The following is a 24669-nucleotide window of genomic DNA, read 5'->3' as shown; positions in this document are numbered from 1 at the left end:
AAGACTATAAAAATATTTTAGCAATTTAATTCATAAAACCAATTGCGCACATTTAAAATAAAGTTTGTTTACACTTTGACAGCAATAGACTGACATGCAAGGTGACATGTCAATGAAGTTTTCAGTTACTGTTGCCATTAAAAGAAATTAGTACCATTAGTTTTCCGCAACATGGCGAGGGTTTTTATGTTCCTGGTCAGGCTATATAAATGATATCTCACAAAGAAACCTAACAATTAAAGCAAAAAAGGTAAGCCTAAAGTAAGTACTTTAAGGTGAGCCTGTTAAGCTCTTTCAAGACTTTTTTTTTCTTTTTCTATTCTGCTACTTGGCAATCTGTTTCAGTGAAACAATAATCCGATTGCTTCTGAATTATTATTTATAGAGTGAAAACGTAAAAGGTTGATTTAAATCTAACCCTGGGTTACAACATTTGACTTTATTAACCGTCTAAATCTATTCAAAAAGCACCGGTTATATCTAGTTATAGTTATGGTTAAAATTATGGTGGTGCAACAGAAGCTCACTGTAAGAAATATTATGAATACAATCTTATTCTGAGATGTCCTAACCAAAATAACATGCATAGTGATTTATTCTATGTGTGTCCTACCAAGGAACCACTCTTGTGGCGGAGTTCTGGGCTGACACTGTGTAGGTTTGTCGATACGACACAAAGAAGAAGAAATAGATCCTAAAACCAGTCACTTTCTTAGATAGTGGATTTATAATGCTAATTTTTTTTGTGGTTTTATCATGCGATCAGTCCTTAAAATCTATAAGCAGATGGGTTGGATTCTTTTCGTCATTTAGAGCACTGCTCCCAGCGGAAACAGGCCTTTCTTTTTCTTAATTTCAGGTTTATTTTCAGACTAATTGTCGAAGATATCCCGCCGCTACTTATGCTAATTAGGATAGAAATTTATATTATATATGTATACTTACGGTCTGTAGTGTATGTAGAGGGTGCAGTGTATAAGTGCTAATGCTTTGAGTACAGAGTACATTCCCAGCATGCGAGATATTGTGAAGTCTCCTGAAATACATGTAAACATATTATTTTAAAGAAATAAAATTAATAAATAAATTAATTAATAAATCATTTTTTTTACTGATTCTGCCCATTTTGCTCTGAAAAAATTTCAATATAAGACTAATATATTTGTAAATTCATCTTGTATTAAAAGCCAGCTCTTTACAGACTTCAATGTGTAATAATACGGCATATTGTCGCCTATTAACCCAATAATTATTATCATTTATCACTTATAAAGTTTAGTTCACTACAAATTTCTAATTAGCATGTTTCTTGCCAATAAGAATAATTAATTACAGTTTATAACCTGTACTCACCGTCTAACTGCTCGCTGTCGCCGCTGTTGCTCAAAAACGACCTCCTTTCAATATAAGACCGGCCTGCGGTCCCTAAATCCATGAATGCCACGAACGCTATCCATCCCCGAAATGCATACAAAATTTTATTTTGCACAGCCATACTTAACTACAACTAACTTGGACAGGTTACTTCCAGCTCAGAACACCGCTATGACCTAAATAGAAGGCCTAATTATAGCTATAACACCATCTTCGAGTAAAGAAAGAACACACAACTTTTCACTAAGAAATGATAGAGTTATCACACTGTTTCTGACTTAAAACTAGATGGTTTTGTAAAACGAAGTTTATGCGTGAGCTCTAGCGTGCATCGCATTGCGGCATTTTACCTGCAATATATGTTTTTCGTGTAAAATTATAATTAGATGTAAATATAACCTCTCACGGCGCAGGCTCAGTATTATCAACATCAAAAATGTCGCTGTCAATTCCGTTATTTGAACGATTGGAATTGGGTAGTAATCGTTTGAGCAATATAATGACTGAGAATACCAACTTTTTTATTTTGAACAACGCCATCTAGTGCCGAATAGCGAGAACTATTTGAAAGCTGAAAGCACAGATTACTGTTAGGGGTCCAATCATGAAGCTAAAAAACTCATGTTTGGTTAGAAATTTAATGCGATTATTACCGAAACTAATTGCATTCACCAGAACATGGTTTTCAATGTTTTTTGTAACTTCAAAATGAATTAATTTTGTAATATTGGAATTTTCCACAGTTGACAGATTATCATACTGGATATTTGAGTAGGTATATGAAATGTTTGAGATGTAGAATGTTTTCCTCACTACTAAATTCAGTCGGTTACTAATAATGTTGCCATGCACAATAATGTTACGTTATCCCGTCGCGACTAATCAAAAAAGCACCTAAAAATATCGTCGCCATATTGGTATTGTCAAAAAGTTCGGGATATATCAGTGCCGATGAAAAAATGGTTTCACGTCTAATAGCGTTTGAATTATCGCTAATTGAGTGATCTAATACAATCTGCTGTGACTTTAGATGTTTCGTTCATCGACTCGGTTGTGTTATTTGGTTCGTGAATGATGTTTCCCATGGAGAAATGTGCGGGGCATACTGGCACGGGGAGTACTGAGGTGCAGGGTGGTGAACTATTCGCCGGCGGAGGCGAAGGGTTGGTGAAGGAAGGTGTTCTATCTGACGAGGTGGCATCCGCGGTGGCGGCGGTGTCTGACGAGATCGGCGACATCCTGAAGGATGAATTAGATGCAGACACGGAGCTCGCAGACCTTAGCGCGGAGCTAGGACTCCTCGCTGGCTTAGCGGACGGCGAACAGTCGCAGGATTTCCCCTCACTGTTCGAAATAGCCGTAAGTTAACATGGCGCACATTCTTCTGTCTCATTTACGCACTTTCCCACGGTCGTACATCGTAGTACTTGCTATTTCTGATGGTTTCGATCGGTGTCAATGAACTTTTCAATACTGCTAACTTTTAGGCACATGTCAACTGGAAATGTTGATTGATTCAAAGTTAATTTGGTCCCCTGTTCTTATTCTTCATGAGTAAGTAGTTCTCTGTCTCAAACATAAGTTTGTTTTGACAATACTCACAGTCACACCACACACTAGTAAAATCAGACCAAAACACATGTGTGCATGTAGAATATTACACCTTTCCAGTGGCTTTTGGTTAAATGTTAGGTTTTATTTTGTATGAAATTTCTAATTAGTATCATCATCTATGCAACATTAGTATAATAGTAGGTACCTACTTATGTGCACATCCAGATTCGGACTAGTTTTCAAACAGAAATACTGTCATAAACATTAGTTCAAAAGTTACAGATTCTACTATGTAACCTTTTTCTCACTAGTTTTACAATTTACCCTCTATCTCACTGCATTAACTTCTATTTATATATGTGTCGATAGAAATTTAAAGATTTATTTCAAACATCATTTAGTTAAAAGTTAAAGTTTGTCACACACACAGTTGTTATTATTTGTATGAGTGATTGTTTTTACTACTTTTTAGATTACCTATTAGAAAAAACTTCACAAGTGTCAGTAAAGATGTGATATTAAGAGGATTTAAGACAAGATTAATGGTTAAATAAATGTAATAAATAAATAATCATATTGAAACTCTGGAAAAAGTAATTAGTTATAAATTTACCAACTTTTTAATAATCTTATTTGAATTTTGAAAATATGTCAAACCAATTTAAATATCTGTTAATCAACTCAGTCGATTACATTTGTTTTAATTTTACATTATCATCTGATAATGTTTCCTATTTTCCACCATAAATGGATAACTTGAATGAATTCACAACATAATTTACTTTGTTCCTGCATCTAAACTTGTTCAGAAACATTTTGGACTCCAAACTGATACCTACTTAACATTTATAAACGTCGCTAATTATAAAGAGGCAAGTGAGTTTGTGGGTTTATAAATCTCTGGAATTACTGAAAAGATTTCGAATATTCTTTCATCATAGCTGCATTATTACTCAGCTCACACCACCTCTCTCGCAGAAAGGTTACAGCCTATATCAGGCTGTAACCTTTCTGCGAGAGAGGAATTAAATTAGGAAAGTCGAGTCTTAAAGTGACTTGGCCCACTTTTAGCTTGGTCCACAGGCCAAGTCGCTGGTTTGAATTTTTAAATAGTTTTTCTTCCAGTGACTGGGCCCGTCTCTAAGATTTTCAAGTAGATTTCTGTTGATTTTGTATTTATTTGGTAACTATTAAATATTCAAGCAAATGACTTGGCCCATGAACCAAGCTAAAAGTAGGCCAAGTCACTGGAAGACTCGAAAGTCATGGGCAAAAGCTAGTAAATTATGTAATTGATAAGATTGTATAATTTGTGATAATATTATTATCATGCAGATAATCTATTTTTGATGAATAGACAAAAAATCAAAACAAATAGTAAATGAATGATACAAACTAACATTGTAAATTAATTAGTAGACCTAATGAATATTTCCAAAAGTAATTAAAGAAATACTCTGACTGGATACCTGCCAGAGTTTGAATGGAAATATGCCAGGTCTGGCAGCTTATAATCTGTCTTCTTTACTATTAGTTTGTTGTTAAAATGACAACTTGTATAAAGTCAAATTTAAGGTCATACCAGACTTATCAACTTGGAAAGGAATCAACACAGTATCGCCTTTCGCGCGCTGTCAACCGCGAGGCGGGGCCTTTACGTTACGGTGCGGATAAGTGTGCGTTGCAGTATGGAGTTTCATACAAAGAATACTGACCGCCTCGAGTTGATACGGTTACAATCCCTTTGCGGGTTGATAAATGTGCTACGTCCTTTAAGTGGACAGTTGGCGGTGTAGAATAGGACCCCTCCTTCTCTTCCCGTGGATGTTTTAAAGGCGACAATATGAGAACATAAAGTCTCCCCATCTTAGCCAAAAAATGTTTTTGAAAAAATCCTGAACAATTGAAACTAAAATGTGAAAGCTAAACGAAAGATATTCTTTTGAATGGTTGATCACTGTTTTAACTTATAATTATCTACTTATTTCTGAGTACAGGCTATAAAATACAAGTAATTTAATAAAAATAACTGCAATTTGTGTCTAGAAATGCAAGTGTCAAGTAAATCACTAATTAATTGACTGACACAGTTGAGTATAATAATAGTTTATGGCATTTTAATGTCGTAATAAAGAATATTTAACAATTTATATTGATGTAAATATTTTGCACTTAATTTGATAAAGTAAAAACATAAGTATGCATGCAATTTTGTAATGTTTTTGTACTGAAAAAACAAATGTAGGTATTTTATCATGAAAAATTCTATTGAGTAGTGCCTCATTTTCTTACAAAAACTAGCTGTCAAATCGACACCGCCACCGCGATACGAATTTGTGATTTTCGTTCGTCGTCTAGTCGCGTTGTAGTTGAAAATATTTAGCGCAATCGGGGCCTTAATTGTGTTCAAAACACTTCTCCTCTCTGTTCCGCTCTGCTCTGCCTTGGTGGAAACCAGGCCTTAGTCCTTACCCATGATACCCATCGCATTTCAAGTCCAAAAGTCTTACAAATACCCATGCGATATTGCAATGGTCATCCTTGTATAAACAGGGTTCGACATGTTATCAAAACATCGAATCTACATTGGAAATTGACATCAAGTATCTACCTACTACTTATTCATGCATGCAGTTTAAAATTGATTAGTTTTTGAGGGTGAAGTCGCCGTTATGTATATGCTTAGGATAGATGATGGATACTCTTCTTGTAATGAAGTATGCTCGTGGCTTCTTCTGTCGCACTTTACGCAATCAAAATAAATTGATTTCTCATTGAAAGCATAAATATTTTTTTCAGTTTTACTATGGCCTATGTTCTTTAAATGCCATTTAGCTTCAAGTCCCTTGAAATAGATTCAAATCAAATAGTTTATTCAGTAGGCCCTTTCCTGGACGTTTATACACGTAACAAATATAGCTTGCCCTACCGCCACTTTGGGACAACATAATATGGGCTGGTGCTGAGAAGAAGTGGCGGAAGAAACTCAATCACCTTTGTCAGCCTCTTTAAATCTATCGATTCAGCTAACTAGGACTAGGCAGTAGAAAAACGTAGCAGATAGTTTATTTTGCATTTGTATTAGGTATTAAAACAAGAATCTGGAGAGTGGAGTCTTTACAAATCGAGCTAATTGTCCACCTCGCTGGAATGCGACTCTCCCTCGCACTTAACAGCGCATCTCACCGCGCTCGCTCGGCCCGTACCCGAGCGTCGGTGTGACGTCACGGTAGCCAGGTACGCAGTTAACTCGACCTGGTTGTGTGTAGTTATTTTCTCATATTAGGGATACAAAAATCACTCATTCTCTATAGGTTACATTGACGTTACCCACTTACGTTCCTCACCACCATCATCATCATCATCATCTCAGCCACAGGACGTCCACTGCTGAACATAGGCCTCCCACAATGCTTTCCATGTTACCCGGTTGGTAGCGGCCTGCGTCCAGCGCTTTCCTGCTACCTTTATAATGTCGTCGGTCCACCTGGGTGGACGTCCCACGCTGCTTTTTCCTGTACGCGGCCTCCACTCCAGAACCTTTCGGCCGTCAGTTCTGCGTACTATGTGCCCTGCCCATGTTCCTCACACTCCTATTTAAATCATATTTGAACTTCCAGATGGGTCACCGAGGCTCGGGGTCCGGTTCGTCGTCTTCTTCTTGGTCGGGGGGCCGGGGGGGCCGCCGCCCCGCGCGCCCCCAGCGGGTCACGAGACGACGCCCCATCGCTAAAGGGAAGGATGTGAGTATCTTCTTATTCATATCCCGAAAATTTCCCCTGAGGATTCAAGAGGCGCCCTACAGCTAAGGGGAGAATGTGAGTCTTATTTTCTTTTTTTAATCCTTCATCATCATCATCATTTCAGCCATAGGACGTCCACTGCTGAACATAGGCCTCCCCCAATGCTTTCCATGTTGATCGATTAGTAGCGGCCTGCGACCAGCGCTTCCCTGCTACCTTTACGATGTCGTCGGTCCACCTTGTAGGTGGACGTCCCACGCTGCGTTTTCCGGTACGCGGCCTCCATTCCAGAACCTTTCTGCCCCATCGGCCGTCAGCTCTGCCTACTATGTGCCCTGCCCATTGCTAATCCGTCGGACTATGTCAGCGACTTTGGTTCGTTTACGGATCTCCTCATTTCTGATTCGATCTCGCAAAGAAACACCAAGCATAGCCCTCTCCATAGCACGCTGTGCAACTTTGAGCTTCTGTATAAGACCTATAGTGAGAGGCCACGTTTCCGAGCCATAAGTTATCACTGGTAACACACATTTTAATCCTTCACTGCTGACCAAAAGCCTCCCTTAAGGATCCAGGAGACGCCCCATTGCCAAGGGGAAGGATGTAACCGTACACACTTTTTTTTAACCTAAAGATGTCCACTGATAGACATAGGCCTCCTCCAAGGATTTCTACAACGATCGGTCCAGTCTAGATTCTTCCCGCGACATTCGATTGTCGATCCATCAAGAGGCATTATGTCTTCCGGCCTCTGGGCCACTCTAGAACTTTTCTGCCCCATCGGCCATTAGTTCTACGAGCTATGTTCAGTGGCGGCGTAGCATGAGTTGGCACCCGGGGCGATAACCCCCCCCCGTCATAAGTCCTAAGGCACCAAAGTATCATGACATAAACCGTAGACTTTTGCCATGCAGAGAGAGTACTAATCTGCGCGACTTGTGTCACCCCCTGATGCTTGGCACCCGGGGCGGACCGCCGCTAAGCCGCTACTGGCTATGTTACTTAAGTTTTCAATTCGGCTGCGATAATTAACCCTAAGCTCATCTTCTTATGATTGTGCCCAGATGTGCCGGCGCCGCGCCGCCGCCGCCCGCCGCGCGATATCGATGCGCGTGCGCCGCGCCGACGCGTCCGACGCCTCCGATGCGTCCGACGTCGGCGCGGACTCCGATTCCGACGACCAGTGGACGGAGCTTGACGACCAATGTAAGTGGTGGATCTAAAATCGTACAAAATCCTTTTGATTGTCGATCGGAACGTGGATGATGATGATTTTAACATAAACTACTCGTTGCTTATAGGTGTACCAGAATCTCATGGCAAACAAAAATATTGGAAAAGTGTGTTTTTCATATGGCCATTGTCTATGGCTTTATTGTCACATGTCAAAGTAAATCAAGAGATCTGTCAGCCGCTGCAGAAATTTTGTAATCTCTTCATGCCTATTTGTTATTTTTGTGAAAAAGACGAAAAAACTCAAGCAAGTCATATTGTTTTCAAAGTGTATTGTAAAATGAGGCATAATTCAAAGTCAATCTTTGATTTTAATTCGCGTCGTTGAGTTGACAGTAAGTTGGAGTGAAATTTTTTGATACTTGCCTACATTTAGATTATTACCTAAGTTTATTTTTATATTGTTCTTACCTAATAGCTGCTTTATCGGGGTTTTCAGGTGTATTTTATGCATTGGTGCAGAGGAATGGTGAAAATGTTATGACCATGTAAAGAAAATTGAAAAAGATTTCATCAAGCAAGTTTGAGTAATTGAAATGCTGAAAAGGCGATTTATATTATATCAATACCTCTTTAACTTGATCATCTATTTTGAAGAACAAGAAATGCAAGTGGAGTTCTTAGAATCGTTTTCTAGTTCTGAATGAAGTGATAAGTTATAAGTATGATACTTAATAAAATTATTTACAGTAATATACGGTTTACTTATTTTTCAAGACATGTTCCTATGTTAAAAATCCGATGTATAACAACATTCTTCATACACATACCTAAAATGTATAGGTAGGCATTCGTACTTCATGTTCATTATAGTCATAAATAAAAATTAAACAGTATCAAGATCGTTTAATCCAATTTCCCCAGTATTGCACTCAACAAAGTTTATTTTCCCCATTTGCCATGAGATTCTGGTACGCCTATAGTCACAAGTAGGGATGTTATGGATAATTATGTAGTTTCGGTTATGGATACGGTTACGGATATAGGAATAATATTATACCGGTTTCGGTTACGGCTACGGATATTTTATTATTTCGGATATCCGAAAGTTTCGGTTACGGTTACGGATATCCATAACATCCCTGGTCACAAGTATCAACGAAATCATGACACTGAAAAGGCATTGACTCTTAAATGCTGTTTATTTTATTTGCTAAATAGTGTTAATCAGTAGCTACTCAGAACTCGTACTCGGACTAGAGTCCGAGTTAGAACTCGGAGATCGTGGAAGAGGCCCTAAGTGTGTGTCTATAGTCTACACACACACACGCACGCACGCACGCACGCACGCACTCACTCACTCACTCACTCACTCACTCACACACACACACACACACACACACACACACACACACACACACACACACACACACACACACACACACACACACACACACACACAGGCAAACACGGTAACAGTGATGCATAGTTTTTATGTCAGCTAGCACCATTACGAATTGATCCAACTGTCACCTTCAGAGAGCTGGGCAAGGTTGAAAAACAGCGCAGCCCGGGACTTGCTCTCGAGGCAACTTGAGCTGAACCTCATGGCCTTTTGTTTCCTGTATTTAATTTACTCTAGTTTTAATTTTAATTGTAACTTTTAAATTGGGAAACAATATTTTTTTTTTTTTTATATTTATTTATTTATGATTCTGATGATAATGATTATTTTATTACTTCCTCTCCACAGCGGGCTCAACGGACAGCTCATCCCTCAAAGACGCCATGAAGGATGCAATCAGCATGGACTGCTTCGAGGGAACCGCCTGCCCGCCGGCCATGGGCCAGTTCCTGCTGCCACTCCTGGGAGCAGACCCCGCGACCCCGCGCGCAGACTTCCTGGTGCGCCACGAGGACATTCTGCAGGTACGAGACAACCCACCAACACCCATGGCCATACCAACCTCGCGGTTATACTGGCCGAATCTTGAGAGATGCACGCGGAACTGCGTCTGCCGTGGCAGATTGCACTTCACCGCGCGCAATGCTTGACTCCCTACAAGTTTTTTGGTCTATTCCTTGTCCCTATGAGCTACTCTCCCCGTTCTGGGGCTGCTACTAGCTCAAAAACGGGACAGTACGGGGCCGTCAGCTCCTAGGCCGGGATATCTTCGGTACGAGATCGAATCAGAAATGAGGAGATCCGTAAACGAACTAAAGTTGCTGACATAGCCCGACGGATTAGCAAGCTAAAGGGGCAATGGGCAGGGCACATAGTACGTAGAACTGACGGCCGATGGGGTAGCAAGGTTCTGGAGTGGAGGCCGCGTACCGGAAAACGCAGACAAGGTGGACCGATGACATCATAAAGGTAGCTGGAAGGCGCTGGACGCAGGCCGCTACCAACCGAACAACATGGAAAGCATTGGGGGAGGCCTATGTTCAGCAGTGGACGTCCTATGGCTGAGATGATGATGATGAGCTCCTAGGCGCAGACCCCGCGACACCGGGCGCAGACTTCCTGGTGCGCCACGAGGACATCCTGCAGGTACGGGACAGTACGGGGCCGCCAGACATCCTGCAGGTATGGGACAAGGACAGGACAGGACAAGGCTGGCTGACGACCTCATAAGGTAGTAGGAAGGCGCTGGAAGCAGGCCGCTACCAACCGGGCGAACTGGAAATCGGGGGAGGCCTATGTTCAGCAGTGGACGTCCTGTGGCTGAAATGATGACGATAGGACATGTTCCTGCAACTCCTAATCTCGCCTCTCTTTCCTTCCACTGCATGCAGCTCCTTTATAGGTAGGATCTGTCACTGGGAAATTAGAGAGCGTAAAAAAAGTAATGGAAAATTAGAGAGCGTATTTCAGTAGAGACTACATACTTCAAGTGAAGCCCCTCGTTCCCACCGCTGCAACTCCTGTGTAGCCAGGATCTACAGCGAGGAACCGCCAACCAGCGAAGGCTAGATTTGTCTCGGGAGAAAGTTAAACTGTCATTGGACCCGCAACGAAATTAATTAGAAGAACATAGGAGGAGCTCGAAGTTGGCCTAAGCGCAGACCACCGACTTTTAGTTGGCCGATAGTTGGGCCCGATTCTAATTTGCATAAAGAATCGGCCGATACCAAATCGGTGTAATGTGCGCACTTCTATACATGTCCATACTGATTAACAGCCCGACCTAACTATCGGCCAACTAAAAGTTGGTGGTCTGCGCCTAGGCTTAAGGTTCGACTTCCCTCCAGTACAAAGAGGATGACAGGTTATAAAACAAAGTTGACTATACACAATACACATGTTGACTATATGATTGTCTTGCAGCTGCTGGCATCAGCAGAGGAGAGCGTTCGTGACGAAGCGCCGAGGGAGGACGACGCGCCAGCGGAGCCCCAGCCTGACGTGTGAGTTGATATGAGTCGGATTGTATAATCCGCCGTATTACATTACGGCTAGCCGTGTCGAAGAACATAAAATATGGCGCCGAATACAATCCGCAGGATTTTCATTCAGCCGCATTCAATCCGGCTAATCGTTGAACCGTCGCATTTAAAAACAGCCAATGGCTAGCCGTAGTGTAGGTAATACGGCAGATTATACAATCAATTTACAACAAATCTTCGACACAAATTAAATAATGAGAACTATCGTTTTAGAGCTGTCCAGTTGGCATCACTGTATCTTAGAGTAAGGTTCTGTCATTTGCCAGTGGTACCAACTACCAATTCTGTTAATTATTAACGATAGCCCGATAGATACTACTAAAACTCATGAAATTCTTGATCGCTTAGAAAGATTTTTTATATTTTTGTTGTGTTTGTAACTGAAAATTTTCAAACGCCCGACAACAACCGTTGTCGGGGTAGCTAATTATTTTTCTTAAAATGCTCAGCTCGGTGTCTTCTACCTTCTAAAGAACATTTTCAAATAAAGATTCCCGTTAATTTTTTTTTTAGAATTTTCAATTATTAATTTACATAAAGGAATTACAAAAGAAAACTTATAATAAAACATTTCCACTTGTGGCGACGCCACTACAAAACTAGTGACCAACAGATGGCGCTGTTACTACTTCACTATGGCACACTCCGCCGCTCATACAAACCTACATCGCGGTGACGGAGTTTTATATCCTGCCAAGTATATATATAGGCAAACCAAGATGGTGAAAATTGGACCTTGGTCCCCGAGCATAACACCCGCTCGGAAGGAAGCACTAACATCTAGCTTCCTTATTGTGGACGAACATCATATCCCACATTGGTGACCCCGACGTGATTGGAACGTGACCTTCCATCAGCACCATCTTCGGCATCAGCCTCCGCCATCCTCACCATCTCCGCCACTCCGTCATCAGCTCCAGTCTTCAACAAGCCAGCATCCAGCCTTCAGGGACCATCGCAGATCGCAACCGACCTTCCTGGTTCCTCGGCAGCAAGCAACCGTCACTTCACTGGTCACGGGTACAGCTCTGGCCCAGCTCCACGCCCGACCATCGAAGACGCCTCCGCTCACTATCCCGACTCACCGTGGATAGAGCACCGCAACCTGCTCGTCTCGACTCACCGCAGACTTGAGCACACTGGCACTTGTAAGCTCATCATGCACAGACTGCTGAGCACATCCTGACGTCATCCACCTCCGGTTCTTCCGGGGGGAGTGGTGTGGCGACGCCACTACAAAACTAGTGACCAACAGATGGCGCTGTTACTACTTCACTATGGCACACTCCGCCGCTCATACAAACCTACATCGCGGTGACGGAGTTTTATATCCTGCCAAGTATATATAGGCAAACCAAGATGGTGAAAATTGGACCTTGGTCCCCGAGCATAACACCCGCTCGGAAGGAAGCACTAACATCTAGCTTCCTTATTGTGGACGAACATCATATCCCACACACTCTTTATTTTTAAATTTTCCAAAGGTGCAAAAAGGTGGCAGTTCTTTTTGCAACGCAATGTTATTTCCATGAATTGTAACATATTTCTCCCGCAGGCCGGAGGAAGAGGTCCCGTTCACTCCCGAGGATGAGCCTCCCATCACTCCTGAAGAGGAGGCGGCACTCTTGCATCTTGTGTGCGGTACGTAACTTACACATAAGCATGTAAGCACTTACAGGGCAGATAATGTTACCATCCTAGACAGCACTTAACACCAGGTGCGATTGTGGTCAAATACCTGCCTTGTTATGCATGAATAAAAAACACTGAATATTCATCTTGAAGATGGTTTGACGCAGACCGTCCGACTCGCATTTCGTTACGAATTAAAAAAAATACTACGTTTATTATTATTTTTATTTATTGAAGTTTCTGATGACTAATGTAAGTATATCGATCTCAAGCGTTTTTTTTGTCATCAGAAGACTCACCAGAGACGGAAGAGGACAAACTCGTACCGGTCTCGGATTGGCTGCTGGGCGTCTACCACTCGTGGTGCGAGACCAGCGCGTTAATGTACACCCTCGTCGGCAGTAACATGTGAGTTGTAATTTGTTAAAGCCTGGCCCGTGAGCACGTAGAATCCCGTCCAATGACCCCAAGCTACCCATCCTTATCGCTCGCGCGTAATTATATTGCTGTCGCGACTGTGCGACGGGCGCCCGCAGTGAGTGTGCGAGCGCGACAGCAACATAATTACGCGCGATCGATAAGGATAGGTAGCTTGGGGTCATTGGACAAAATTCTACGTGCTCCCGGATTAGACTATACCAACAATAAACGAGGTTTAAAAACTTATAAAACTCATTTATTTTTGCAAATAGGCTTTTAAAAAGCACTTTTACACGTCCCAATATTAACCCTACCACTGCTTCGGGACAATAAATGGGCCAGAGCCCCGATTACGGTAATATTTAACGTCTCCAATCCAGACACGCTTCTCGATTCTGCGATACGATTGGTCGTTCAACAGCGTACGTCAGCTGTTTTGACCAATCGTATTGCAGAATCAGAAACGCGTCTGGATTGTAGACGTTAATAAAAGTTACCGTAATCGGGGCTCAGTGCTGAGAAGAAGCAGCGCAAGAAACTCAGTTACTATTGTCAGCCTCCTTTTCAAGGGTTTACAGTCTTTAAAATTTACAAATTATAGTCATAAGTCATTGATGCGAGCTAGGTAGTTAAATATTCCAAACATTTTTATCTTTTATATAATCATCAACTTTATAGTAGAGTAGCCCTTTTGATATGTGCTTTAAATTTATGAATTGTCTTTGACACCTCACGCGTGTCATAAGTGTGCCGTACAAAATCTATGAAAGAATCGCATTTCCAAGTATGTCGTGAGCGTTGACGTAATAGGAGGTCTATCGGCTTTGCATTCACCAGGATGGTGCCACTTTAAAGTTCTGTCACAGTGGCAGATCGCCAGTAGCGGTGCCAACTGTTAGTAAAAAAAAATAACTTTCATTGACTGGTGGTATCCTCTATCTTAAAAAAATCAGCATCAAAATCCGTTGCGTAGTTTTAAAGATTTAAGCATACATAGGTACAAACAGGGTAAAGCGACTTTGTTTTATACTATGAGTAGTGATTGTTGTTGTTGCTTAAGTTTTTTTTTTGTTAGTAGCTATCATTTTGTAGTTACGGAAGAGTGGCTCCTTCTGACACAGGTGCAAATGCACTTAAAAGAATGAGTCAACCTTTGTTTTTAGTTATAAAAAACTTTGGTACTGAAATAAAGTTATTTATTTATTATTTCTTTATTTATTTATTTTATGAATGGTAACTTTTTGTTTCCAGGAGCGTAGAGATGCTGACCTCCGAATGGATGTACCGGGCTCGCTTCGGGTGCCACTGTCGTGCTTGCGTGTGCCTCGCAATCGGTGCGCGCCCGCTGCACGCATTCGTGCGCCGCGTGCTGCGCGCGTTGCACGCTGATGGTACGTGACACACTACGCGGGTCTTGAGCGTGACACATTGGACGTGTCATGAGCGTGATTCACTAGTCTTGCCATGAGTGTGACCCACTGGTGTGTCATAATCGTGACTTACCAGGCGGGTTAACTCCGTAACGCTCTACGCGTGTCGTAAGCGAGACGCCCCTCTCGTGTCAAGACAAGGGCACGACTTCCCTCGCGTGTCAAGAGCGTGGCACCCCTAGTGTATCATGAGCGAGGCACCCCTAGTGTATCATAAGTGTGACACCCTTCGCGTGTCATGTGCGTGACACCCCTCGCTTGTCATGAGCTTGTCATGGACCTAACACACCACGCGGGTCATAAGCGTGACATACGGCGTTTTATGTGCGTAACGCACTACGCGTGTCATGAGCGTGACACCATACTTGTATCAAGAACATGACGCCCCACCCCATGGGTGTCATAAGTTTGACACCTCACGTGTGTCAAGAGCATGACTCACCACACGTGTCATGAACCCGACTGAAACATTTATGGTGTTTATTCCAGGGTCAGCAGAGTGCGCACGCGCCGCGGCGTGCATGGTGCGTGCTTTAGGCGCGTGCGGCGCGCGTCGGTGGGACCTACCTCGCCTACGACGCCTGCCCGCCGCCGCTGCCGCCGCTGGTATGTAGTAACAACCACTGGACGTCCATTGTTGGACTTAGGCCTCTCCCAATGAGGGCTATCGTTTTTATACTTAACAGTTGGCACCCCTGGCGATTGACAGGACCTTACTCTACAGTGGCGCCATCTTGATGAGTGCAAATGCGATAGTCCTCCTACCACTTTCGCGCTCACCAGTTGGCGCCACTGTCTTCGCTACTAGCAAGTGACAGGACCTTACTCTACAGTGGCGCCATCTTGATGAGTGCAAATGCGATAGTCCTCCTACCACTTTCGCGCTCACCAGTTGGCGCCACTGTCTTCGCTACTAGCAAGTGACAGGACCTTACTCTACAGTGGCGCCATCTTGATGAGTGCAAATGCGATAGTCCTCCTACCACTTTCGCGCTCACCAGTTGGCGCCACTGTCTTCGCTACTAGCAAGTGACAGGACCTTACTCTACAGTGGCGCCATCTTGATGAGTGCAAATGCGATAGTCCTCCTACCACTTTCGCGCTCACCAGTTGGCGCCACTGTCTTCGCTACTAGCAAGTGACAGGACCTTACTCTACAGTGGCGCCATCTTGATGAGTGCAAATGCGATAGTCCTCCTACCACTTTCGCGCTCACCAGTTGGCGCCACTGTCTTCGCTACTAGCAAGTGACAGGACCTTACTCTACAGTGGCGCCATCTTGATGAGTGCAAATGCGATAGTCCTCCTACCACTTTCGCGCTCACCAGTTGGCGCCACTGTCTTCGCTACTAGCAAGTGACAGGACCTTACTCTACAGTGGCGCCAACTGGTGAACGCTAAAACGATAGCCCTCATTATTTTCAGACTAAAGTCTGGTCTGTGAGCACGTAGAATTTCGTCCAACAACCCCAAGCTACCCATCCTTATCACAGCTCGCACACTCACTGCGGGCGCCCGTCACACAGTCGTGACAGCAATATAATTAAGCCCGAGCGATAAGGATGGGTAGCTTAGGGTCATTGGACGAAATTCTACGTGCTCGGCGACCAGACTTTAGCTGTTCGACTTCGTACGCGTACGCGTTTTTGTAACATTTTTCTTTACTGCTCCGCCCCTATTGGCTGTAGGGTGATTTTATATATTGTGGAAACGATAAGTGATCTCACTCGATTATTTCTAAACTATACAAGATAACTCTTCTACAGCTAGATCGACCAGTGGCGGTCAAGTTTCTTCCAGGGGAAAGTTAGTTATTCACTGAAAAAATAAAGCTACATACAATACATATTCGTTTTATGATTCGTTCCGGGACTCAAAATTGTATTTTAAAGTGTTAGAATGCCGTTTTATGATCCAAATTCAAATACATAGTTTATTCAGTACATAGGCCCTTTCAAGGGCACTTATACACGTCCCAAATATAGCTTGCCCTACCACCACTTCGGGACAAGATATGGGCGGGTGCTAATGCCAGTTTTCACCATCAATCCCTAATTTTTAATTGACCCTTAACAGGTATTTAATTTTCAAAGGGGTCACATAAAAATTAGGGATTTATGGTGAAAACGGGCATCAGTCACCTTTGTCAGCGTCTTTTTCAATAAAATACAGCAATTTCTAAACTCACATGATTCGTTCCGTGAATCAAAATGTACTGTAAAGGGTTAATTTATCGTTTCGCGATAGTATTTAACCCTTAATTGTTTCTCCCTACAGCCGAGTCGATAGTCCACGACGAGCTGGTCCGGCTGTCGCAGCAGAGTGACATCGCGGAGGAAATCGTGACTAAAATCTGCCTGTGCCGGGGGTTCGACAAGCCGCTTGAAAAGGAGTGAGTACATACTTACAACCCACACACACTAAGGGCTATATTTCACCGGGACACCATGGCGGCGCAACCAGTCGCCGCTACCTACAAAATGTATACAGCATTGCGCAACCAAACGGATACCAGGTGAGTATAACTCTCTATAGAGCTGTATACATTTTGTTGGTAGCCGGCGACTGGTTGCGCCGCCATTGTGTCCCGGTGAAATATAACCCTAAGGCTAAGAACTCACGGCGCGATTTTCACCCGCGCCCGCGGCGGTTGCGGGTCCGCAGCTTCTGTACAATGCAGATACTTATGTAAAAACTAATGCACAACTCACGACGCGGTTTTCGCCCGCAGCGAGCGACCATTTTGTACCAGTGACTTAGCACGAATCTTAGAATAACCGCGCAAATAACCGCGTCGTGAGTTTTGAAATAAAACTGCAATTCCACAACTGCCGCAGGCGCTTGTTAAAATCGCGCCGTGAGTTCTTAGCCTAACGGGGGGTGTGAGGGAGAATCGAATGTGGTTATGCAATAAACGATTGAGTATTGAATTCCAGTGAGGTGCGCACTTAAGAGCCATTTCACAAANTATCGGCCTAAATCACATACATTATCTCCTATTTTAAAGTAAGTATTGGTTGAAGCAATTGGGTAATAAAGACCAGAAACAACAATGGTTTCACATCAACTAATTAGACAGGACACAGAGAAAAGTTTGTTTTCTACAATTTCCTTATTGGGAATCAAACTCTGGACCAGAGATGATGATGTCAAGCTATATTGATTGCTTTTTGGCTACAGAAGGATAATATAAAAGTAAAGTCATAAAATGCATTTGTTTTCAACAAAGAGGCTTTTAAAAAGCCCTTTAACACGTCCTAGTTATATCAAATATTTGAAACAATTGAAATGTGATGTCACAAAACTTAGGACCCCTCCCACCCCTTGTCACACCATGTCACACTTTGTCAACCCCCTCCCCCCCTCTTTACGTGTGACGAACTTTGTGGATGACCCCTAAGGGTGCTAGCATAATGGATATACTTTTTTAAAATTTATTTATTTATTAAATTAAATACATGGTACCTACATATTATACATAGTTACACCCAGATCCGTCAAAGAAATTAAAATTCATCATTTCAATTTCTGCTCGGCCGGCCGACTCGAAACAGCCTCTCGGCATAGTATCAAATGCATTTGGTCGCCGTACAAATCACCGCTTCACGACACGAACGCACGTAAACGTCACGGCGGGAAACATTACACAGGTCCTACCTTGACGGGCGCTCGCGNTCACCAGGCTATTGTTTGTGCGCATACTCTGGAGTATTCCACATACAACTGGTCGTCGGAGAAGCATAGATTTCCATTAAGTCTACTCCCGCTACCATATAGAACTCCGCTAAAACTCGTGAGGGCGCCAACACTTACTTTTGTATCGAAAATTAGTATGAGCAGCTGCGCACGCGGTTGCCCGTTGCAGGCTCTATGCAACCACACTATTTTAAACCGTGGTCCATAAGCATGAGATGGGAAACTGCACTCTCTTGAATTCTCTTGAATTTGATGGTGTTAGGGGAATCCTAGGAATGAATACAGACTTTCCAATGGAATCTCCTCATCAATATTGCGAAATTGCGAGTTGCAATGCAATGTTACGTTTTCACTTGTTATTTTATTGTTATCTGACCTTGATTTTTCAAACACGTGTCAAAATAAAATAAAAAAATTAAATCAAAAGTACTAAGGAATATTTCATTGATATCAACTTAGAAACAAGCACAGATCACAGAAACTAAAGGGAAATGTGACAAGGGACAAATTGGAACATATTTCTTGTGAAAGCAATGATGACAGTAGCGACGTCATTATGTAAACAGTTTATGTTGCTTGCATAGTACTAAAGATTATTCGAACGTTGAATACTGATACCGCAGTGGATAATGAGCACATAATTTGATTTCTTTGTGTGTGTGAATTTCTAATACGACACTGAGTTTCGAACTCAGCGCATTACTTAGCATCTCTCTATATTTCTATGGAACCAAGTTATCTCCAAAATAACATTCCACACCTTTTTAACCTAGTCAGGTAATCTATATATATAAAAGAAAGTCGTGTTAGTTACTCCACTTATAACTCAAGAACGGCTGAACCGATTTAGCTGAAAATTGTCAGGGAGGTAGCTTAGAGCCAGGAGAAGGACATAGGATACTTTTTAACCCGTTCGAAAAAAAAAATCTGCTTATTTATTGCCATTAAGGCGGAACAAAGTTCGCCGGGTTAGCTAGTATTTTTTATAAAATACGAAACACGTCATCTATCAATAGGATAATGTATATTTTAGAAGTTAATAAATTATGCATAAAATATAAACACTTAAGAAATTTAGTTAAATCGTAGAATTTCGGAAAAACAAGTACTAAAATCGTACTGAAAAAAAAAGTATTAATAATATGTTACCTATTCTATGCAATAAATGTTTGAGTTTGAGTTTGAGTTTGTATCTAATTTATTTATTAAACGTCGAATTTTATCAAAGATTTTGGACTAAAGTTTTTGAAAATATTATATAGCCTACATAGAAAAAAAATAGGATTCTAAATCGTGAAAGAATTTTTTTTCGGAGCCTATTGCCTCCAAACAAACAAACAAACAATTAAATCTTTCCTCTTTTATTAGTATAGATTTAACAACAAAGCTTCCCTCTCGAAACAAAACGCTTCTTTTTCTTCTTCACGAAACAAAACTCAAAGCGGATAAATAAATAAACAAATCTTTGGACAATTTCACAGCGCCATCTAGTCCAAAAGTAGGCAACCAATATGCTTGTGTTAAGGGGCCATTCATAAAGTACGTCACACGAATTTCATGATTTTTTTACCCCCCCTCCGTCCTTGTCACAGGTGGTCACATTTCTGAGAACCCCCCCCCCTCCCTAGTGTGACGTCACATGTTTTGCAATTTCACATCGAAAAATTATTAAATTAACAGCAGTTCCGAAATTAGTTTTATTTTAATTTAAATTAAGTACTTTTTTTTTTAGAAATCAATTCTACAATGAATATTCTTTATTTTGGGATACTTTTATTGCAGTTATTGCTGTGTTTTTAAACCAAAAACCACGATCAAAATGTGACGTTAATCTTCAAATTTGCCAAATTATTTTTAGATTTTACTCAATAATGGTAATGAAATTCAAGAATCTATTTCATTAATGGACTACAAGAATATATGTCCGATGATTACTATATATTTTTAAGCTTATTATATGAGCATAAATAATAGATACAGGACTTTGAAAATGAGTCTGCGGCAATTTTTCCGTAAAATGGTTGTGGGAGATGGGGCACTGTGAATTAAGCAAAAGAGTTTTAGTAAATCCGTTTCATTAATGGTCAACACCAAGGATTGACCTATCTTTCGCAGTTATTAAATAATCTCTGGGTGTTGCTTAAGATAGTAATTCATGCTTCCAAAATCTTAGAAATTCGCACGAAAATGTAAAATGGCTCTTAACTCGGTCGGGTTGTACTTAACTTTCCAAAAACGCATCTTTCAAAATCTACTTAATTGATATGCCACTAAAAATAGCAAGCATTATTTTTTGTGTCGTAAATTCTGCCTGACATGCCGTTTCTAATTTCAGGTACGCCATGGAAAGGTTCTGCAGAATACTGGAGAACTTCAAGGCTGCTTCTAATATCAACTTCAAGGTAAATTGAATAGATTCTCTCTGTCGTAGAGTAAAAGATCTGATGATGATGTAATCCCACACAAGATTTTTTTATTTCAGCATCAGAATTACCTGTTTTTGGATCGTTTTTTTTTTCATCATCTTCATTTCAGCCAAAAGACATTACTCAACATAGGCCTCCCCCAATGATATCCATAATGACTGATTGGTAGTGGTCAGCATCCACCGCCTTGCTGCTACCTTTATGAGGTCACCGGTCCACCTTGAGGGTGGACGTCCACTTCAGAGCGGCCTGCATCCAGCGCCTTTCTGCTACCTTTATGAGGTCGTTTGTACTCCAGAACCTTGCTGCCCCATCGGCCGTCAGTTCTACGTACTATATGCCCTGCCCTTTGTTACTTTAGCGCACTGTGCAACTGAGTTTTTTACACTCGTATATTATCTACATCAGTGTGTGTTACCAGTGATGACGTGAAACGTGGCCTCTCACTATAGGCCTCATAAAGAAGCTCAAAGATGCAAAGCGTGCTATGGGAAGGGTTATGATTGGTGTTTCTTTACGAGATCGAATCAGAACTAAAGTCGCTGACATAACCCGTCGATTAGCAAGCTGAAGTCGCAATGGGCAGGGCACATAGTACGCAGAACTGACGGCCGATGGAGCAGCAAGGTTCTGGAGTACAAACGACCTCATAAAGGTAGCAGAAAGGCGCTGGATGCAGGCCGCTACCAACCGGGCGATGAGGAAATCATTGGGGGAGGCCTATGTTCAGCAGTGGACGATGATATTATCTGCGTGCAAGCCGTGTGGTGACGGCAGAGTAGAATACATTTGTCATCAACCCCTACTCTTCCCGCGGGTGTCGTAAGAGGCGACTTAGGGACTACACATCAAACAGAGAACGGGCAGCAGCGCTCTCTGTCTTCTAAACATCAATCTTCTAAACCAGTGTTTTTCAACCTTTTTCATAAAGCGACCCCCCTAGCATGAAAAATATTTTTTGCGACCCCCCGACCGTTCGCTTTTTTTCATGCCTTTTACGAAGATGTTGCAGGGACCGAATTCTTCAATCTATACAACATTTATGCATTTGCATAATTAATTAGATTTCGGATTTTACTGAGGTAGTTTTTACGACCTCTCGCGACCCCCCTATAGAGGCTTCGCGACCCACAGGTTGAAAGACACTGTTTTAAACTATGATCTCCAACCCGTCTGCCCAGCGTGGGGATTATGGCAAAACCCTCCACTATATTGAAGGCTCATAGTCCAGCAGTGGACTGTAAAGGGCTGTTGATGATGATGATGACGATATTATCTGCAGGTGGAGATGATCCCCATAGACGGCTCAGCGGCCCCGGGCTACGTGCTAGCGAGGACGTTGCATCCGCAGAAACACGGCAGCACCAGCGAGCGGCTGCACGACATTCACGCGCGGAGCACGCCGCACACCGGTGAGTGAGCGAGAGAGTGATCTCTCTCTCCTATCTCTCCCTCTGACCTCTCATCTCTTTCTCCCCTCTCTTTCCCCCTCTCTTTTCTCCTCTCTTTCTCCCCTCTCTTTCCCCCTCTCTTTTCTCCTCTCTTTCTCCCCTCTCTTTCCCCCTCTCTTTTCTCCTCTNGAAGGCTCATAGTCCAGCAGTGGACTGTAAAGGGCTGTTGATGATGATGATGACGATATTATCTGCAGGTGGAGATGATCCCCATAGACGGCTCAGCGGCCCCGGGCTACGTGCTAGCGAGGACGTTGCATCCGCAGAAACACGGCAGCACCAGCGAGCGGCTGCACGACATTCACGCGCGGAGCACGCCGCACACCGGTGAGTGAGCGAGAGAGTGATCTCTCTCTCCTATCTCTCCCTCTGACCTCTCATCTCTTTCTCCCCTCTCTTTCCCCCTCTCCTTTCTCCTCTCTTTCTCCCCTATCTTTCTCCCCTCTTTCTCCCCTCTCTTTCCCCTATCTTTCTCCCCTCTTTCTCCCCTCTCTTTCCCCCTCTCTTTTCTCCTCTCTTTCTCCCCTATCTTTCTCCCCTCTCTTTCCCCTCTCTTTCCTCCTCTATTTATCCCCTCTCTTTCTCCCCTCTCTTTCCCCTCTCTTACTCCCCTCTCTAGCCACTCCGCTTCCTGCGGTTATACTGGCCGAATCGCGGGAGACGGATGTTTCCTGGGTAATAAAGCAAGAGTTTTAATTAGTCCGTCAGTTAGCTTACCAAAAACTACTCAACACGTATTTTTCACTTTTTAAAACTAATGAAAATGTAAAGAGATAAAGCGTGCCAAAGTTCTAAAGAATAGGCCCGTGACGTCAGTGAGTGCGTAAAAGTGCAGCACTTTGTGACGCCGCGCGGAACTTCAACGCACTATAACTTTGTAATTATTTGTTTGATTGACAATTAAAAATATACGTGTCCAATATTTTTTTATACTAAAATTGACAGACTAAGTTATTTTTTTTAGGAAACTAGCCTATTGCGGCTGCCTAGGGCAGATTGCAATCTACCGCGCCACACTTCTTGACTCCCTACAAGTTATTTTTCTTGGTCCTTGTCCCTATATTACAGTTCTCCCCCTTCTGATGCCTGACGTTCACTCCACTCTCTCTCTGATCTCTCTATCATCTCTTTCTCCCTCCCTTTCTTTCTCTTTCTGTACACGCGAGAGAGAGAAAGAGAACATTGCGTTGTACTAGTCATGTGCACGTCCCTATAAGTACGCTATTCGCTATCTTTTCCCCCGTTTCTGTCTCTCTCCTCACTCTTCTACATTTCCCTCTGATCTCACTCCCCTATCTATTTCCTCCCTCTCTCCTCTATCTCCTCCCTCTCTCCCCTATCTATCTCCTACCTCTCTCCCATTTGTCCCTCTGATCTCTTTTCCCATTTATCTTCTCTTTCGCTCTCCATCTCTTCTATACCTCTCTCCCTCCCTCCTCTCCTTTCCCTCTACGAGACAGAGAGGGAACATTGAGGGAGGGCTTTGCCGTTTATAGGTTGCGCAACGAAAGTTGAGACGAACACCCACTGATGTAATATTTGAATACAATATACACAAATCAGTCAGAATGTACAGTCGCGGAATGAAGAGGTTCGTCACCTTAGTGTCGGTTTTAGCTTGCACTAGGTACTGTAAGAGTCAAACCTGCCAACATAACCGTGCAAGAAACAGTGCTGCTGACATTTAAATAAATATCACGTTTGCTAACGAATAAGGTTTTGCTTGTTTATTTTTCTATCCCATCAGTGCAATGTTACAAAATGTAGTTTTTTTATTTAATAGATAATGGCAGGTTGAACCAACAAGAAGGTTTTAGATTATCAATCATAATCTTCTTGACAAGTTAAATCATCAAACAACTTTGATCTGAATAATTTTGAACTTTACTGACGAACAGTTAAAGATTATTTTCTTTAACTCGAGATTATTCTGTAACATAGTTTCAAAAGATAATATGTGCTCGCGTTTCGTTGAAGGAATCAAATTGAAAACTGACGAACCTTTTCATTCCGTGACTGTACTTGCCATGAGCACGTTGCTATAAGTCCCGTATCCCTCAATCCCATCTCTCTCTTCCCCTCTCCCATCTCTCCCTATGATATCTCTCTCTTTCTAGCTCTCCCCCTCTCTCCCCTCTCTTTTCTCTCCCGCCCCGCTCCCCTCTTCACGTTACGAGACAGAGAGAGAACATGTCTGCTGACTTTTGCTACACCTCACTCATCCACTGGAAATCAGCGTCATGATTTGCAGCACGCAAGTCTTTCAGGCTTGAGCTTGGCTTGAATAGACAGTTTGACACCATACCCCATTAATTCGAAACCA

At 42.4% G+C, this 24669-nt stretch overlaps 2 protein-coding genes across 2 annotated transcripts in view; one reads left to right on the top strand and one right to left on the bottom strand.

Moving 5' to 3' along the window:
- Positions 1–945: 945 nt before the first annotated feature.
- On the bottom strand, positions 946–1805 carry LOC114362054 (uncharacterized; the record flags this gene model as incomplete). The annotated part of the gene is made up of 2 exons (XM_028317308.1): positions 1354–1805; positions 946–1036 (listed from the first exon to the last, which is right to left on the bottom strand). Coding segments are annotated over exons 1-2 (233 nt in total), but the record flags the coding sequence as incomplete, so codon positions are not given.
- A 477-nt stretch (positions 1806–2282) lies between these two features.
- The window catches only part of LOC114362052 (uncharacterized), a 46834-nt gene continuing 24447 nt past the window's right edge, over positions 2283–24669 (top strand). Inside the window, exons 1-12 of the mRNA XM_028317306.1 lie at positions 2283–2733; positions 6549–6671; positions 7736–7877; positions 9598–9773; positions 11173–11252; positions 12847–12932; positions 13214–13331; positions 14595–14734; positions 15263–15379; positions 17051–17165; positions 20805–20871; positions 22178–22307. Coding sequence (XP_028173107.1) covers positions 2446–2733; positions 6549–6671; positions 7736–7877; positions 9598–9773; positions 11173–11252; positions 12847–12932; positions 13214–13331; positions 14595–14734; positions 15263–15379; positions 17051–17165; positions 20805–20871; positions 22178–22307 — 1582 coding nt within the window. The 5' untranslated portion in view covers positions 2283–2445. The remainder of the gene's footprint in view (positions 2734–6548; positions 6672–7735; positions 7878–9597; positions 9774–11172; positions 11253–12846; positions 12933–13213; positions 13332–14594; positions 14735–15262; positions 15380–17050; positions 17166–20804; positions 20872–22177; positions 22308–24669) is intronic.

Source organism: Ostrinia furnacalis, unplaced genomic scaffold (genome assembly GCF_004193835.3).
Source record: "Ostrinia furnacalis isolate ACB-3 unplaced genomic scaffold, ASM419383v2 OfSCF6134, whole genome shotgun sequence".
Classification (NCBI taxonomy): Eukaryota; Metazoa; Arthropoda; class Insecta; order Lepidoptera; family Crambidae; genus Ostrinia; species Ostrinia furnacalis.
Note: the sequence above shows the minus strand (reverse complement) of the source record. Positions and strands in the feature narration are given on the sequence as shown.